Here is a 19,527-nt window from a genome sequence, read left to right on the forward strand (position 1 = left end):
CAGGAACAAATAAAAGGAAATGGAAATAAATTTCACACCTTCTCTAACAAAATTTAACGACAAATGAGTCGCATTGAGAACGGATACAAGGGAACTTGAGTCTTTAATGCTGTAAAAAGGAGAGAAAGGCACAACTCATGAGTCAACAAAAGACCAAAAATAAACCCAAAAAAGCCAAGGACTAAAAATTCCTTGGGTTTCTACGTGAATGGTTCGTTTTTGTATATTGACAAAAGTAACCCCTAATGTTTGTATAAATAATTATTTTAATATTTATTTCTTTTAATATTTTAGCTCCAAAAGCTCTATTTTTGGTTAAAATAATTTTTATTAGATAAAAATCGTTAATTGATTAATGATCAATGCATATTATTGACGTGATATTTTTACATTATTTAATTATTTATCACATCACCAAAATACTAAAATTAAAATTATTAATTGATTAATGATTAACATATGTTATTGACTTGACATTTTAATATGTGTTTGATTATTGATCACATTATTAAAGTATTGACGTGATATATATCAAATCACTCAATTGATGATATAATATTTGATACATCACTAATTAAATATATTTAAAAATATTATATCAATAATATGTGTTTACTATAATTTAATTAATAATTTTTATGCAACATTTATTATTTTGATAAAAATGAAACATTTGATCTAAAATGTTCGAACAAAAAGAAAATAAAGTCAAAGTGGTCATTTATACAAACATTGAGGGCTGATTTTGTCATTACACCTTAGTTTTTCTTCTAAACATATTCCATTTCTCTGACAATTATTAGGTGGTGATGAAATGGTCCGGTTGGTGAGAGAATAAATGCTTGTAATTTCAGGGACAAAAACCATGACCCTACCTTTACATGGTGGTAAGTGAAGCAAGACCAATTTGGGGATTTCAAGTTGTTTACTTTTCTACAGAGTTAAAACCCAAAAACAAAAAATGAGAGGGTTTTATTTTTGTAATGGAATTGAAAAGAACTGAGATTGAAGGCGGAAAGAAACGGACATGCACGTGGTTAAGCTTCTGTTGGTGGCAACCCTATAGATATAAATGTTTTTCATATATGGTTAGTACTATTAAATTTGCTCACCTGTTCTCCTTTCCAGCCAAGCCAGCTTCCCTTACATTTGTTCTCACTTGTTGGTCATCGCCATTTTTATTACATTTTTTCTCCCATTATTCATTATTTGTCCCTTTCTTTACCCTGTCTAGAGTCTAGACCTGGAAGAGCAAAAAAAAGTTGAGATTTTTAGCTCAAATCCAGAAAGAGAAAGGTGAGATCTTTGATTCATTGAAGAGAGTGTGGGTTAAAATGGGTTGCTCTGTTGTTTTTTGTTGAACAAATGCAAGTAAAATGTGGGTTTTTACAAGTGCAAACAACAAGCTCTGCAATTGAATCTGATTCGATAATGTCCAACGGTTAGACACAATCTTTCTGTGTTGTTGGTGCTGTTTTCGAGCATGAAAAGGATCCGTAGGTTTATAGTTTCTCGTGCTTTGCTCTTCCTGATTCTTGCTTCTTTCGGAATCAGTACCCTCTTCACCGTTTCTTCGGCCGCCACTGAGAGGGAAATCTTGCTCCAATTCAGAGGAAACATCACCGATGATCCGTACAACAGCTTGAAATCGTGGGTCCCAAATGGTAACCCTTGTGTGGATTTCAGTGGTGTGTTTTGCAATCCACAAGGATTTGTGGACAAGATTGTCCTGTGGAACACGAGCCTAAGCGGTCAACTGCCGGCTGCCTTGTCGGGTTTAAGCTCCATCAGAGTCTTGACATTGTTCGGCAACAGATTTTCAGGTAATCTCCCGCAAGAATTTTCACTACTGAAAACATTATGGAAGATCAATGTGAGCTCAAATGCATTATCTGGTTCCATACCAGATTTCATTGGTGACTTGCCTAACATTAGATTTCTTGATTTTTCAAAGAATGCTTATACCGGAGAAATTCCTATTGCTTTGTTTAAGAACTGCTACAAAACAAAGTATGTTTCTTTCTCTCATAACGGACTTTCGGGTTCGATTCCGGGATCCATTGCGAATTGTAGTAAGCTTGAAGGGTTTGATTTCTCATTCAACAATCTTACCGGTGAATTGCCTTCTCGAATTTGTGATATCTCAGTATTGAAATATGTATTTGTTGGTAGCAATGCATTAAGCGGCAGTGTGCTGGAAGAGGTATCGAAATGCCAAAGCTTACTAGGCTTGGATCTTAGCAGAAACTCATTCACAGGGTTGGCTCCACTAGGAGTTCTTGAATTGAAGAACATTACTTATTTCAATGTTTCACATAACGAGTTCGTTGGAGAGATTCCTGTGATCGGAACCTGTAGTGGGACATTGGAATTCATGGATGCTTCGTGGAACAGTTTGAGTGGGGAAATCCCGACAAGCGTTTCAAACTGTAAGAGCCTCAAAGTTTTGGACTTGGGGTTCAACAAGCTTAATGGGACCATACCGGTTAATATCGGGGATCTGGGAAGGCTTTTGGCAATTAGCTTGGCTAATAATTCATTAAGTGGGACAATCCCTGCGGGATTTGGAAGCATTGAGTTGCTACAGGTCATAGATTTGCACAATCTCAACTTTGCTGGTGAAATTCCTGAGGATATAAGCAATTGCAGGTTTCTGCGTGAACTGTGAGTATAAGCGCTATCCTACTGTACTTCAGATTTTCTATGGCGTTGCTTTGAATTGATTCTAAGAAAGTTGTATCATGCTGCTGCAGGGATGTTTCTGGGAATATGCTAGAGGGACATATTCCTGATACGATTTACAACATGTCGAATCTGGAAGTTCTTGACTTACATCGCAACCGGCTGAATGGAAGTATCCCATCGAGTATCGGGAACTTATCGAAAATCCAATTGCTTGATCTCTCACAGAACTCACTTTCCGGGTCGATCCCCCCTTCACTTGGGAACTTGAATATGTTAACTCATTTTGATCTTTCCTACAATAATCTCTCTGGTATCATTCCAAACGATCAGACCATCCAGTCGTTTGGTGCATCAGCATTTTCAAACAATCCTGGGCTCTGTGGTTTCCCTTTGGCTTCCTGTTCAGGCAGTGCCACGCCTTCCACATCCGGTAGAACCGAGGTCCTTAGTGTTTCCGCAATTGTTGCCATTGTTGCTGCTGCTGTGATTCTTACAGGTGTTTGTGTGGTAACTATCATGAACATCAGGGCACGCAAGAGTAAAAAGCAGGAAGTGGAGATGGTTGTTGAGAGCACACCACCGGGTTCATCAGATTCGAATGTTATAATCGGGAAGTTAGTTCTCTTTAGCAAAAGTTTGCCTTCTAAATATGAAGATTGGGAAGCTGGCACCAAAGCTTTGCTCGACAAAGAGTGCCTAATAGGTGGAGGGTCGATTGGAAAAGTCTACAAAACTAGCTTTGAAGGAGGGATCTCAATTGCAGTAAAGAAGCTTGAGACTCTAGGGAGAATTAGAAACCAAGACGAATTTGAACAAGAAATCGGACGCCTAGGTAACCTCCAACATCTGAACTTGGTTGCTTTTCAAGGTTACTACTGGTCCTCTTCAATGCAGTTGATTTTATCTGAATTCATTCTGAACGGGAATCTCTATGATAATCTTCACGGAATGAATTATCCCGGAACTAGTTCAGGTGTTGGGAATACCGAACTAAATTGGTCTAGAAGGTTTCATATTGCCCTTGGAACTGCAAGAGCACTTTCTTATCTTCACCATGATTGTAGACCTCCAATTCTCCATCTCAACATCAAGTCAACTAACATACTCTTAGACGAGAATTACGAGGCCAAACTATCTGATTATGGATTGGGAAAATTGCTTCCGATTTTGGATAATTATGGTTTAACTAAATTTCACAATGCAGTGGGATACGTTGCACCGGAGTTGGCTCAAAGTTTGAGACTTAGCGAGAAATGTGATGTGTATAGCTTTGGAGTGATTCTTTTAGAACTAGTAACTGGGAGGAAACCGGTAGAGAGTCCAACAGTAAACGAGGTAGTGATTTTGTGTGAATATGTTAGAGGATTGTTGGAGAGGGGCTCTGCTTCAGCTTGCTTCGATAGAAGGCTGTACGGTGCAGAAAATGAATTAATACAGGTTATGAAGTTGGGGTTGATCTGTACATCGGAGGTTCCTTCAAGAAGACCTAGCATGGCTGAAGTTGTTCAAGTTCTCGAGTCCATCCGATCTGGAATCGAACCATAGTTAAAGTTCAAAGAAATGTTAGATATGATTAATACTGCAAAGGGGACACAGACACAGTTGCTGCTAGTTAAGGTAAAAAATAATAGACCCCCCAAAAAGTTAATTCTTCTGTATTCGTTTAGCTATTGCCACCATTGATTCGTTCCTCTATTCTTAATCTTGTCCAATAAAAGAAAAACAATGTATCCATTTGTGTAAGCATCTGTTCAATTCTTTGGACTCTGAAAGCAAGTTCTAAAAGTTAACATCAATGGCAGCATCAGTAACATAAACATGTTTCTTCCCCAAAGATGAATATCAAGATCTTGATGGGGTTTATTGGTCTACCATTCTCAAACAATAGTGTCGTAGAATTGAGCTTTCAATCAAAAACAAATCTGCACATTATTTGAAATCATAGAGTAAAATAACAGCATTTCATCTATTCAATTTACAGGTTTCAGAAACTTTCTGAGTCCGATCCATGACTCCAGGAATATCTTTCTCTGTCAATGTAGTAAAACGGAAGCGGAACCATCCAGGTTCAATACAATGACAAGAACCTGGAGTTACATTGATCTGACCTATATTCAACAACTTATCCCACAGCTCAAGTTCGCCTTTCTCGCTGTAAGAGCGGATTAACCTGCTCATATCAACCCAACAGTAGAAACCATCGCTACTCTTTATGCACTCGATGCCGAGTTCTTTTAACCCAGCCACAAACTGAGCATACATTGTTTGAAGCCTCTCTCTGTTGATGGTAATCAATGAACAAAATTTGCATAAGATAGCATAGAGATAAGCAAACACTGAGTTGGGGCAGAAATAGATGAGACCTCGCCAACTTTTTAGCAGCATCCACAACCTCCTCATTATATGAGTAGATAACACCAACTCGAAAACCTGGAAGAGAAAGGTCTTTTGACAAACCATACACTATATGAACTCTATTCGACCGAGTTCATCCAGGTCAAGGAGTTCTGCCATGCTCACAAATTCGTCATTTCCACGAGTAGAACCAGCCAATAGTTCGTTAGAGACAATATGGATGTTTTTCTCTCTGGCAAAATCTAGCAGGCTGTAAAGTGTTTCTCGACTTAGAAGGTTGCCAACAGGGTTTGATATTACTATCCCACGCACTTTAAGTCCGCGTTTCTTTTCCTGGTCAAATGCTCGATCAAGAGCAGCTATACTTAAATTGAAATTGTCAGCACTTCGGCAGGGAACATGTATTATTTCCACCCCAGTTCGCCATTTTATATCCCTATCAAAACTGCAGATTTTGTTCGGAACATTATTTTCCTTGTAAGATAGCTGCTTACCAGAACGAAAAGCGTCAAAACAGAGAAATATTACCCGGGGTAATAAGGAGTTGGAACAAGAAATGCATTTCCAGCATCTTGTAAGCAGAAACTAAGGATCTCAATTGCAGGAGTCGCACCAGCCGTCAGCACTACCTGTAAAGGGTTGAATGAAACAGCTTTCTCCATGACTTGAGACATGAATCCTGCCACAGCCTGCAAAGTAATGACATGTCATGAATTGTAAATAAATTTCTCCCTTCTCTTTTGTATTCTTTTTCTTTCTCCAATTGAAAGAGGTTACTTTATGATCAAGGGCATACATTTATTCAATTAATGAGAAAGCGAGGTGCATTGAACTGGAAATTGCAAGGCCTCATTGCACTTTACATGCTTTAAAGATGGTTCTTGCATATACAAACAATACATATATCACTGAATAAGAATCAAGAGCAGAAGAAGTAAGATTTATTGTTTTTCATCCCTCTACTATTGCACATACAACACTTAACCAGAAGTCCTCTTCGAGCTCACTAAGAAACAAACTTGGCCCATACTCAGACCTCCGATAGTAGAATTCATAGATTTGGTGTTTGCGACCTCACTCTCACATGATTCATCGAATTACAAGCATTATACTCGACTAAAATTTCGGAACAGATAGCATAAACCGTTAACCATAGTCGTAAGCAAGCAGTCTCTATAGCTCTAAGTAACTGTATTATCACTCAACCAATCTGAATCTGCAAACATCTTAAAGTCATCTAAAAGGCTAAACGTGAAGTGTGATAATCATGTGAACTATTTGACGTTTGAATACAAGTTCATACAATAAAAAGTAAAAAGCAAACATAAAAGGAGAACCAATTCAATAAGCTGATAGTCTGATTGTGAATAGAATGATAGCATTAAACTAAAGTACAAAAGCAAACAGATAAATTGAAAAATGTTTACCACTTTATAAGTGGCAATCCTGCTAATGCTCAGCTCTTTTCCGTTTCTCAATATGGATTGCTCCGCATTCTCTGCTAGCCAATGCTTAATCAAATCCAATAACAACTGAAAAAAAAGCAAATACAAGTGTACCTTGTGAATAGTTATAAACTGGTATTACCTTGCAATCACTCAATAAATACATATTAAAAAAAAGAGAGAAAAAAGAACCTACCTTGTTTTCTGCTAAATTCAGCTGGATGACCCCATTTGGATTACTGAGTCCATCATACGGCTCCTCCTTAGCCCGCCTCAATCCCACATAATACGGAGAATCCGCACCCTTCACAATCCCATTAACCCGACCCGAAACAGAGACTGGCCCACGCTGACTTCGCGGCGATGACAAACCCCGAGAATAATTCGTGTCAACCCAGGAAGCTCCGATAACTTCCCGAACGAGGGCGAATGGGAGGTTGGGTTTTGAGCCGAGGAATCCGAATTGTTCTGGTCATCCGCGTCTTTACGGTGTCGCTTCAAATAGAACTGGAGAAAGTAAAAGAGCGCGCAAGGGATTATGGAGCCTAAAACTAAGCCTCCTCGTCCTTGAACAACACCTTGCAGAGGCTATCACTCTCATGACTATTTCCTTTTGGGTTTCGGGGCTCCGAGTCCGGGAATAAAGGGTCTGTGTGTTGTAATAGTGAAGTTATGGCGCCATAAGGAGAAGAAGAGAATCGAAAATATTGGTTTTACTGAGTTTTACGATTCATCATGAATGGATGAATAAAAATAACAGCTTTGTGGTGTTTTATGAGGGTCTTTAGGGAATTATGGGATTCACAGCCAGTCCTCGCTATAAGTGGGGGATTTAGCAGTTGTGATTTTTAGGACGGAAAAGCTGTGAGTTTACTGAAATGGCCTTACTCTACGAATGTTACCAAATTATCTACCTCCACCCGTGCTTGAAAACACATTAAACGTACTGTGTTTGATCATTGTTGTAGGATGAAGACCAGCGAATCCAAAATATTTTTTTAGGACATACGTATATATAAAAATTATACATAAATAAATTTTAAAATGAAATTTCAGATATAACATTTGTTCACCTTCACTAATACGTGCATTCTTCACTAGTCTCCTTTATTTTCTCCAATGATGAACAGTGGAATCATTTGTTCATGATAGCTTAGATCAGAGGAGAAGACTCTTATATGTTCCTATCCTTTGAATGAAGTTCAAAGATTACTTTTTTGTGGATCCTTTTCCACAACCACTAGCTACGGGAAACAAATTCACCAATATCCACGACACTTTTTTTTTTCAAATGGCTTAAATGTTTCGTTATCCCGTAGAGTATGTCATTTGTATCGAGTTGTCTCCTAAAATATTTTTTGAGATATTTTGTGCCCTAAAGTTTAAAACGTTACCTTGTTTACTCTAGATTGTTAACTACGTTAAAATAATATAAGTAAATTAAATATTTAGTCAATCAACTATTTTGTCGGTTTTATCTTCGTCGCTGCATTATTTTTTCTTTCAAAATAATCATTACACTTAAGTGTTTAAATCATTTTAGTCACCTAATTCGATTCAATTCATTTTTTAAATTTGTAACATATACTAATTCATTTATATCGCATGTTTTTACTCAACATATAAATTTAATTTATAAAAATAAATAACATTATAACATAAATAATAAACAACATATTAAATTATTTGTACTTAAAATTTTAATAAAAGAAATATTAAATGTTAAATTAAAATATCATACATATTTTAATAAATAAAAATATGAACGGATCAATTATTCATTTGTAAATATATATGTTTAGTAAAATTTAAATATCGTATTTTGAAACGGACTGATTTTAAATATAACCGACAACATTTTTTTTTGCTCCCATGTTTTTTGTTATAAAATCGAGCTGCTGATTTTGAAGCTGATGTTCAAATTCCAATCTTCTTTATGCTATGAAATTGTGATTTCTTGTTTTGCTGGAAATGTTTACTTTACAATGATGCAATCAAATAGGTTGGATTGCTTTAAGTTTTTAATTGATCCGTTTCTGTCATTCTTTTCATGGTTAAAGGATTAAGGGGAAAAAGAGGGATTGAAAAATGATTGCCGAAGTGGGAGATGAAGACTTGAACTTATGCTTTGAGAAGCTGATGATGGTTGAGCTGGACATGATGGGGTTAAGGGAGTTAAGATGAATGGTGTCGGGATGACCGAGTGGAAAGACATCCCATATTGGAGCTGTTGTCGAGAATCATTATACTCATCGATGATCGGACGGCTATGGTCGCTTCCGATGTTTGTAGCGGGTGAAGGGATGCCATTTGCTTCGGCCTCGCACGACTCTGTCTCTTATGGTATAGCTTTCCTTATCAACAATTGTTTGATGTTTATGTTTTGCTGCTATGTTGTGCTTTAGCTATCAATATCATCTGTCAAAGTAGTTACAAGATTGGGATTAATATGTGGTTGTCTGCAGTCTGCACCTTCTTCTTGGTGCTATATCCTAGACGATTGCATTGGTGCTCTATGTGCATAATATCGATTCTGCATACAGTTCATGTACGTTAATCCGAATAGATGAAGCTCTGGTTGCAGTATGTTGCTCAGCTGCATTTGGATTTGTCTGTGTTTTATGGAGCTTGATAGGTTTTTAGACTTCTTTTTCAACCTTTGATGTCATTTCTTGGCCTATCTTTGGTTAAGATAGACGTAGGACCTACCCTTTTTATCTTTGTTTCCTCCATATCCCACTTGCTGATAACTGTGATGTCTAAATCTTACTTTAGGGGCATAAAAAACATGAACAATTTGGTTCTCTCTCTCTTGCGCCGAAACTCACCAAGTTGCAAACCCTGATATGCTGCATCAAGAGTATCGTTCTGAATTAGTAGTTGGAAAGTTTGTCCTATTTTGGTGTATGTTTGGGGAAATATAGAAAATAACCCAACGTGACAGCACACTACACCACCATTCAACATTGAATTCTGAATTATTTACATTTCAGTTGTCCTCGAAATAACAATTGTACTAACGCATTCAATTCCCTTCAAAATAGGACAAACTAAATAACGTCTATGCTTTCCACCAAATTAAATCAAGGAGCAAAAGTCTATGCTTTAATGTCATTTTTCACCAAGAGTAATGCCAGAAATTCAAATCGAGCTTTCCACGTACTCTTGATTCCAGAGTTAACCATTTGTCAAAAAAAAGTAAATAATCCCGACTATAGAATATTATTCTTTTCTAACTAATGAGAATTATTTTGTTGAATCATCGACTATTAAAAGTTACAAAATAATCATTCGACTAATTATTATGTTTTAAACTCGTCATTTTCTGATTAAATTTAATGGTTGTTTAAGTTAGAAGTTAACCTATTGACTGAGATATTATAATTATTTGAGATAATAAGATCAGATTTTATTATATCTCAATTAGCAAGTTGTAGACACTCATTTTCGTCCATATTTTATTTATTTATTTATTTATTTGTTTTATTTATATATTATATAATTTTGAAAACATTTTGAAAATATATGATATATAGTTTGCAAATGGTTTTTGAAAATATATTTGAAAACATATTTGAAAACATTTATATATTATATAGTTTTTTAAAACGTTTTTGAAAATAAATATAATATATAGTTTTTAAAACATTTTGAAAATATTTATATATTATATAGTTTTGTAAAACGTTTTTGAAAATATATATATAGTTTTTAAAACTTTTGAAAATATATATATAGTTTTAAAACATTTAGAAAACTATATAATTTGAAAATATTTTTAAAATATATAATATATAATTTTAAAATGTTTTTAAAAATATATATTATATAGATTTTTAGAAAATATTCTTCTTTTGTTTTAATTTATTTACCTTTTTCTTTTTTATTTATTATTATTACTTATTTTTATTTTTTTTTTGTTTCAGATTCATTTGGGGTCCAATCTGTCCAAGTCCAGGGTTCAATATTGGTTAAGCGGGCCTGAGCCAGCCCAACAGCAGATTAGGGTTATCACGTATGTCCAGCGTCGTATATGATCTTGGACCGTTGGATCTGACCCAATCCAACGGTCGAGATCAAGGGTTCCAGAAGATCTAAAGTCACCGGTCAGCCGAGGATTCCAGCCACGTGCAGCACCCAAATCGGAGCTACTCGGACTGAACCATCCGAGATCACCGAAAACCACCCCGAAATATCCGGGATCAACTCCAACCACGGCCGAAAATGGCCCCAACGGGAGCCTATAAAATCAAGGCATCAACACTGCCACGGGGAGGACGGGAACCCACGAACACAGTTCACCGAACCTCAACAAGATCGGAGTAAACCAAGACTCACGAAAATCATCAGTCACAAAAAACCCAAGAACCGGTCACAACAAGACCAACAGTACCAAAACACACCATCATCGAGAAACCATCATAAGCCGAAACATCAGATACAAAAACCCATCAAACACAGTCGAAACCAAAAGAAAAACAACAACCAACAGTGAGCCAAACGCACATGCAAAAAGAGAAAAAGCAGTAAAAAACCACTACACGTCGAAAGCCAACCGGAGCATCGTCAGGAAAGGTGAACGGTCGCCGGAGAAGGTAAAAAGCCGAAGCTCTTTTCCTAGATCCACGCCGATCTATAGGGGTTCTTGTGATTTGGGCTACGGTTTTGGTTTGACGGTGTCAAGAGAAGTCTTTTAGGTGTTTTTGGTTTTCTCCGGCTGCCGACGGTGGCGGCCGGAGGTGACGGTGGATGACCACCGGAGGGGTGGCCGGATTCTCGTCGGGCTATGGTGGTTTGAGAGAATTCTGGAAAGGGGGAAATATAACATTTGAGAGGAGAAGAGGAAATGGGAGATTTTTGGGGTTTGAGAGGCTTATATATCAACCCATTAAGCCAACCCGACCCACTTGTGTGACCCGATCCAACTCATAAGACCCGCGTGTTTCTGAGCAAAAGAGGGTAAATTATGGTTTTAATCCCTCATATTTTGTAAGAACCATTCTGGATCCCATAATTCGATCTTTTATTTCAATTTCTCTTAAATCGTACCCCTAAGTTATTGTTATTTTAATTTGGTCCTTTTTTCTCTCTCTTATTTTATTTATTTTAGTATTATATTTTATTTATTAGATATACATATGTATATATATACATATTATTTTTATCATTATTATTATTTTTTTTCTCTAACATTTTTTATCTTCTTCAGAGAAATTTTAATCGGTCAAAGGTAAGTAACTCGAATCGGATTTTCAAATTTAAATTTAAATTTTTCAATTTTCGCAATTAAAGACAACCGGCAAATTAATTGGTACCGAAAGGGCGGTTCAAGGGTGCTAATCCTTCCTTGACCGTAACCGACTCCCGAACCCGACATATTTCTGGAAAAGCGCAGATCATGTAAGATGGTGTACGACCCACCAAAATTCGTTCTAAATTGGTCGGTGGCGACTCTAACCCGTTTAATCCAAGTCGAAGCCCAATTCCGGGGCCCAACCGAAAGACGGTTCCGACAGCTTGGTGACTCCGCTGGGGATAGGTAAGTGAGTCAGGCCGAAATTAATTTTCGGTTGTCTTTTTATGCGAAAATGGTAAATTTAAATTTATTTATTCGATTCCAGTTATTTACCTTTGATTATTTTTCAAATAAATAGTTGTACTAACATTTTTTAATGATTTCAGATTTTTCAAAGTTTTCATCTCAGTCTCTATACCCGAGCTCCGAACCCTATTTAAGTGGGGTGAAAGCGACGCCTTCGTGTGAATTTATTCACCGTACGGGCCTAGCAAGTAGCCTTCGGGATTCATATACCTTATGTCTTCGTGTGGATTTATTCACCGTGCGGGCATAATAGAATGTGTCCTCTCGAGTTTAACTTAGTTCACACAAGCCTGTGATGGGCTTAGGACTAAGGGTCTGGCAAGACCAAGGGGGCACCGGCAAGGAGAACTCGAGTACCTTTTTAGAACCTAAACCGGGAGAGTACAGGGAATTAGAGCCTACCCCAAAACCTCATTCCAAACCCTAGGCTGTTTTTATTTCCTACTTTACTTTCTGTTCAAAGCATGCGAACTAGACAAATATGCGGTTAGGATTTGTTTGAAATTAACATGCATGATAGAGATCATGTCCGGGTAGGAATACTAAGCATGTTCGGGTAGATATCATGTGGGGTAGGATTTTTCATTTTATTATTGTTTTGTTTTACTTCACTAACTTTTTTTCATTTTATCCTTTCATTTTTGTTCTTTTGCATTTTTCATCATTTGCATCATCTAAAAGAGGTGTTGATCCACCAAAAACGTGTTTGTTAAACTCGAATAATCTGCATTAATGGACAAAGGGGTTGTAATACAAGAGATGAAAATGCAGAGGATAAGGAAACTATGTGTCACCTTCAAACCAGAAGACGTGGTGCCCACAACTAAAGAGTATATCACTTTGCTGCATTATAAAGGACTCAGAGTGAAGCGGGTCTACATCAAGCACAATGAAAGTCTATCTTTGAAGAACTGACTGGCAGAGGTTGTTGGGGCAAGATGAAGGTTACTGATCTTGGGAGTCCCTTCAAAGACAACAATGGCAAAACGATAGCTGGAATTGAAGACCATTGCTGACGAATTCAAACAAATGACTTCACGTAGTTCCTATCAATTGGGGGCTCTAATGACGTATTCGTTGGGAACAATTCAACAAAAGATAAATTCCAGAGATGCAGTCATTCGAGACTTCTTAGGCCAGTACAAAAAAGCAACTCGACATTTGTACGGTTCACCCAGAGAAGCCAGAGCGATTCGACATATTATTCAATCGGTGACAGACGAAGGTAGAAGACTAGTCGACATATCAGAAGCTGTCAATATTTTTTTTTGTCTCTTAAAAGATAAAACACTTTTGTCCCCAATAAGGGATTATTTATAATAACATACACATTTTTCGGATCAATGCCTCAAACATTTCATGCATCATGCATTCTTGCATATTTCGCATAGTTCTCCTTTTTTTCACTGCATTCACATGAACTAATAAGATATTTTCATAACGGAAGGGTACAAACACTGGACATACCTCCACAAGCTTCGGACACGTGTCATCCTTATTTAAACCGAAAAGAAGATGGAAGCCAGAATTACTCAGATCGAAGAGAACATGTTGAAGCTCCAGAGAGAGTTAGAAGGAAAAGATAAATCAGAATAGCCAGAGTACCCTAGATGCAATCACGAAAGGCCAAGAGTCCTTAATCGATCAGATCATTGCCAAGTTAGTTGGCTTACGTCAGACAAGTGTGCCTGGGGCAGACTCATCGGAAGGGGTAACCATGCCACTTACCCCGCAAGTGGTTGTCTCACCCAGAATCTTACCAGGACTTCAAGATAATTCAGATAGTTATCGCATTCCGAAATTTGAAGAAGAGGTCAAAACAACGAGGGTAGAAATTACCATTAACCCAGGAGGTAGAACGGGTGGAAAGCCTCCCCTGAAGAAGAAAGAAAGAGAGATCATCAACATTTCAAAGTCGTTTCCAGTCGTACCCTTTTGTAGGCAAAAACCAAGGAAGGAAAAAGAGCATTTTGATCCCATTCCCATGACATACAAGGAGCTCTACCAACAACTGTTTGACGCACATGTGGTGTCACCCTATCTCGAGATACCTCTAAAGCCCCCATACCCCAGGTGGTATGACAAAAATGCGCACTGTGAATATCATGGCAGTGTTCCGGGGCATGCTATCGAAAATTGCCTCCCCTTTAAGAGGGTTATCCAAAGGATGCGCAACAGGGGTTAGATTCATTTTAATAATTCAGAATCACTCCACGTTGCACAAACCCCAACCAAATCATGAAGAGAATAAGAAAAGTGCAGTCACCGAGGAAAAAGGTAAAAAGGCCAAAACCAGAGTTTCCGAAGTGAAGTTACCTCTTGCTTGGGTATAGAGGCAAATGATAAATGAGGGGTTTCTTGCACCACATCTTGGCACATCAGATTCCAAAAGTGACAGTTATTGTTGTTATCACAATGAAGATGGACATGATGTACAAGAATGTACAGAATTTAGAGCCTTGATCCAACTAATGATGGACAAGTAAGAGCTGGAATTTTACGATGAAAGCAATGACACTCCTAAAGCAGAAAGAGTCATGGCAAGTGGGGTATCCTGATGAGGCCTTATTCAATTTTGAGACATGTTGTTTGAATTTGTTTTTGCTTTTTTTTCATGTTTGGGACTTGTTTTTGAACTTTCATTGGATATTTGAATAAATTTATGCTACTTTAAAGATTGTAAGCAATGAATCACATTTGCAAACTCGCAATTCTTTGAATATCATCTGAATTAAGAAACTCTATAAATGATTCAAAGTTACAGATCTTTGACGAAGTAACATGATTTAAAAACAAGGACTTTGACCTTACCCAGAATATATACTCAAAACCATACCCTACTCTTGCAATTAACCAATATAACCTTTTCCTTTCATAAGGTACGAACAACATGGGGCATCGTTTGCATATGACGATTACTATACTTTTTATTTAAGCCGTTCAGTGATGATAATGATCTTCACAGATGGAATAGTTGAGCAGGTGAATCTAGTTTAGGTCAGTTGCTTGGAAATTGAACTCTAAAAATGAAATTTTTTGACTTTCAACAAAACACCTAGACTATAACAGGTTCTTCTTTACAATCTTAAGAAATTAAATCCGTAAAACTGAGTTATTCCACTAAGGCAATTGGTTATAGAGGAAACTCGAAAGCCCTGGCTTTATGAATAGATTGCATTCAAACCATGACATTGCTCGGACACTTGGCAATTCGGTGTCTGCTCCACTGCTTTTGTCCGGTCGAAGACTTTGTGATGAGATGAACCCTTCAGTTAACTTGATAAAAATGATTATAGTGTTAAGTTTTCCCTCTAAAGCAATTGGTTAAACGCCCCGGCTTTATGGATTCAGATAGCCAGATAACGGCGAATTAAATCAAATTTATCTAGGCAAGAAATTTTCGGTAATGATGGACTAAGGGAGTTAAGGAACACCTGTTATAGTCAACTACACACGAGCACTCAAGAATTTCATTTTTAGACCGATATTTTTGCACTGCCTTCGTTAGAGGAGCCTACAAAGCTTGAACAAATGGAAGATTTCAGAGGACCGAAATAAAAGGTCTAGTAATTGATCATGCTAATTGCGTCATTTTGTCCGCACCCAATTGAAATACCAAAGCATGTTGCAATAACCGAAAAACAACCTTTTTATGGCCGAAACCTTAGGTCAACCTAAAGCCAACTCATCCTTTCGAACATTTGTCAAAGAGCTATAACTCTGAAAGCATTAAAAAGAGTTATTGATTCTTTTGATATACTTTGAACTCATGTTTACAATTTGATTCAATTACGAACAATATTTTACAGATTTTCATCTTTTCCCTCCTAAAACAAGAAAAAATGAGAAAAACATTTTCAAACAGGACATTCTCAGGTATGAAAGGTCTGTAAAGCCAAAGCCCGGAAAAGAGAATGGGGCACGATCGATTCTAAGGACCAGATTGGCAGACAAAGCACGAGACTCCATCCAAGAAATAACACATAATTTATTCATGTTGCATGCATCTTAGACATACTTAGGTGCATCACATTTATCATTTTAGCATACATAATTTTGCAGCTTTCAGAGTCAAGCTTTGACTTCAGGATGAATGCTACTCGACTTGTAAGCACCTTTAAAGAACGATGGTGTAACTCAGCAGCAAGAAGTTACACCTCAACCGACTTGACATATCTGCAGATCTCAGAATCAATTTCGGATAGGTTCGAGAACCAATTCAGAACAAATCCAATTCAGCTCAACTCAACAATGAGCAACATGTTTCCAGTTTATGTCTTCAAGCCAGATTTCAATTCCACAACGGAAGATATTTGGCTGTCAGAATTCATCAACGGGCTTTCCCATAAAATGGGAGTCATCCAAAGATTGTCTTACTTGGTTCTCGCTCAGAGGAACCACCTGAAGAATCATGACCGGCTTCGACCCGTTAAGGGAAGCCATTTTTTTAAACAAATCATTTGCAGCATAACTCAATGCTAGAAGGGTTATCTGCCAACCAAAGACCTTCGAGTTCGACTACGCTCAGCTCCAAGGAATATCATTTGCAGCACAACTTAAGTCTAGAAGGGTTGTCTGCCAACAAAAGACCTTTGAGTTCGACTACGCTCAGCTCAAAGGCACATCATTTGCAGCATAGCTTAAGTCGAGAAGGGCTATCTGCCAAAGACCTTCGAGTTCGATTACACTCAGCTTCGAGGGCACATCATTTGCAGCACAACTTAAGTCTAGAAGGGTTGTCTGCCAACAAAAGATCTTTGAGTTCGACTACGCTCAGCTCAGCGGCACATCATTTGTAGCATAGCTTAAGTCGAGAAGGGCTATCTACCAAAGACCCCTGAGTTCGATTACACTCAGCTTCGAGGGCACATCATTTACAGCATAACTCAATACTAGAAGGGTTATCTGTGACCAAAAGACCTTTGAGTTCGACTACGCTCAGCTCCAAGGCATATCATTTACAGTATAGCTTAAGTCGAGAAGGGCTATCTGCCAAAGACCTTCGAGTTCGATTACACTCAGCTTCGAGGGCACATCATTTGCAGCACAACTTATGTCTAGAAGGGTTGTCTGCCAACAAAAGACCTTTGAGTTCGACTACGCTTAGCTCAGCGGCACATCATTTGCAGTATAGCTTAAGTCGAGAAGGGCTATCTGCCAAAGACCCTCGAGTTCGATTACACTCAGCTTCGAGGGCATATCATTTACAGCATAACTCAAGGCTAGAAGGGTTATCTGTGACCAAAAGACCTTCGAGTTCGACTACGCTCAGCTCTAAGGCACATCATTTGCAGCATAGCTTAAGTCGAGAAGGGCTATCTGCCAAAGACCCCCGGGTTCGATTACACTCAGCTTCGAGGGCACATCATTTACAACATAACTCAAGGCTAGAAGGGTTATCTGTGACCAAAAGACCTTCGAGTTCGACTACGCTCAGCTCTAAGGCACATCATTTACAGCATAGCTTAAGTCGAGAAGGGCTATCTGCCAAAGACCCCCGGGTTCGATTACACTCAACTTCGAGGTCATATCATTTACAACATAGCTCAAGGCAAGAAGGGCTATTTGTCAATAAAATTGTCGAGTTCGACTCTATTCAGCTCAATAATACCTCAATCACACTACTGTCCGGCTGTAATCAAGGTTTTCAAGTCGAGAAGAAGACCTGGGTTAACCGTGCCTTAGTGACAAGAAACTATTTTTCGCCAGCATAGTTTAAGCCGAGAAAAGCCATATGTCGACGAGGACCTTTCGAGTTCGGTTTTATTCAGCTCAAGGGCCTGTCAATCACATGGTGGAGTTAAGGAACTACTTTTCAGTCGAATTTTAACCAAGGTCTTTAATCCGAGAAGAAGACCGAGGTTGACTACAATTGGGCAACGAGAAGCCGCATCCCGATTCAAACTTCGAGCTACGGTTTCAATTCCGTATCATTTCGAATTAGTGAAGGATGAGTCATCCGCAACCTGATTCGACAGGGAGTTATTCTTTCAGAGTTAATTTTTCAACTTTACCGAACGAAAATTTGTGTCTTTTTGTCTTTGTCCTATTTTTCGTTCCACGAAAAAGGACAAAGAGGGGCAGCTGTAGACACTCATTTTCGTCCATATTTTATTTATTTATTTATTTGTTTTATTTATATATTATATAATTTTGAAAACATTTTGAAAATATATGATATATAGTTTGCAAATGGTTTTTGAAAATATATTTGAAAACATATTTGAAAACATTTATATATTATATAGTTTTTTAAAACGTTTTTGAAAATAAATATAATATATAGTTTTTAAAACATTTTGAAAACATTTATATATTATATAGTTTTTTAAAACGTTTTTGAAAATAAAATATAATATATAGTCTTTAAATTTTTGAAAATATATATATAGTTTTTAAACATTTTAGAAAACTATATAATTTTGAAAATATTTTTTAAAAATATAATATAATTTTAAAATGTTTTTAAAAATATATATAGATTTTTAGAAAATGTTCTTATTTTGTTTTAATTTATTACCTTTTTCTTTTTTTTTTATTATATTATTTTATTTTATTTTTTTGTTCGTTTGGGGTCCAATCTATCCAAGTCCAGGGTTCAAAATTGGTTAAGCGGGCCTGAACCAACCCAACAGCAGATTAGGGTTATCACGTATGTCCAGCGCCGTATATGATCTTGGACCGTTGGATCTGACCCAATCTAACGGTCGAGATCAAGGGTTCCAGAAGATCTAAAGTCACTGGTCAGCTGAGGATTCCGGCCACGTGCAGCACCAAAATCAGTGCTACTCGGACTGAACCATCCGAGATCACCGAAAACCACCCCAGAATATCCGGGATCAACTCCAACCATGACCGGAAATGGCCCCAACGGGAGCCTATAAAATCAAGGCATCAACACTGCCACGGGGAGGACGGGAACCCATGAACACAGTTCACCGAACCTCAACAAGATCGGAGTAAACCAAGACTCACGAAAATCATCAGTCACAAAAAACCCAAGAACCGGTCACAACAAGACCAACAGTACAAAAACACACCATCATCGAGAAACCATCATAAGCCGAAACATCAGATACAAAACCCCATCAAACATAGTCGAAACCAAAAGAAAAACAACAACCAACAGTGAGCCTAACGCACATGCAAAAAGAGAAAAAGTAGTAAAAAACCACTACACGCCGAAAGCCAACCGCAGCATCGTTTGGAAAGGTGAACGGTCGTCGGAGAAGGTAAAAAGCCGAAGCTCTTTTCCTAGATCCACGCCGATCTATAGGGGTTCTTGTGATTTGGGCTACGGTTTTGGTTTGACGGTGTCAAGAGAAGTCTTTTAGGTGTTTTTGGTTTTCTCCGGCTGCCGACGGTGGCGGCCGGAGGCGACGGTGGATGACCACCGGAGGGGTGGCCGGATTCTCGTCGGGCTATGGTGGTTTGAGAGAA

General features: G+C 37.8%; 1 protein-coding gene and 1 pseudogene across 1 annotated transcript; one reads left to right on the forward strand and one right to left on the reverse strand.

Annotated features, from left to right (window-relative positions):
- The first annotated feature begins 1,387 nt into the window (after window positions 1-1,387).
- LOC120199369 (probable LRR receptor-like serine/threonine-protein kinase At1g12460) lies at window positions 1,388-4,329 on the forward strand. Its single transcript, XM_039200471.1, has 2 exons — window positions 1,388-2,664; window positions 2,754-4,329. The coding sequence occupies exons 1-2, from the start codon at window positions 1,484-1,486 to the stop codon at window positions 4,228-4,230; spliced, it is 2,658 nt and encodes an 885-aa protein (XP_039056402.1). The 5' UTR covers window positions 1,388-1,483; the 3' UTR covers window positions 4,231-4,329.
- Window positions 4,330-4,647: 318 nt separating this feature from the next.
- LOC120199370 lies at window positions 4,648-7,086 on the reverse strand (annotated as a pseudogene).
- Window positions 7,087-19,527: the final 12,441 nt, after the last annotated feature.

The sequence above is a fragment of the Hibiscus syriacus genome, unplaced genomic scaffold (assembly GCF_006381635.1).
Source record: "Hibiscus syriacus cultivar Baekdansim isolate YM2019G1 unplaced genomic scaffold, ASM638163v2 tig00005411_pilon, whole genome shotgun sequence".
NCBI classification, from domain to species: Eukaryota; Viridiplantae; Streptophyta; class Magnoliopsida; order Malvales; family Malvaceae; genus Hibiscus; species Hibiscus syriacus.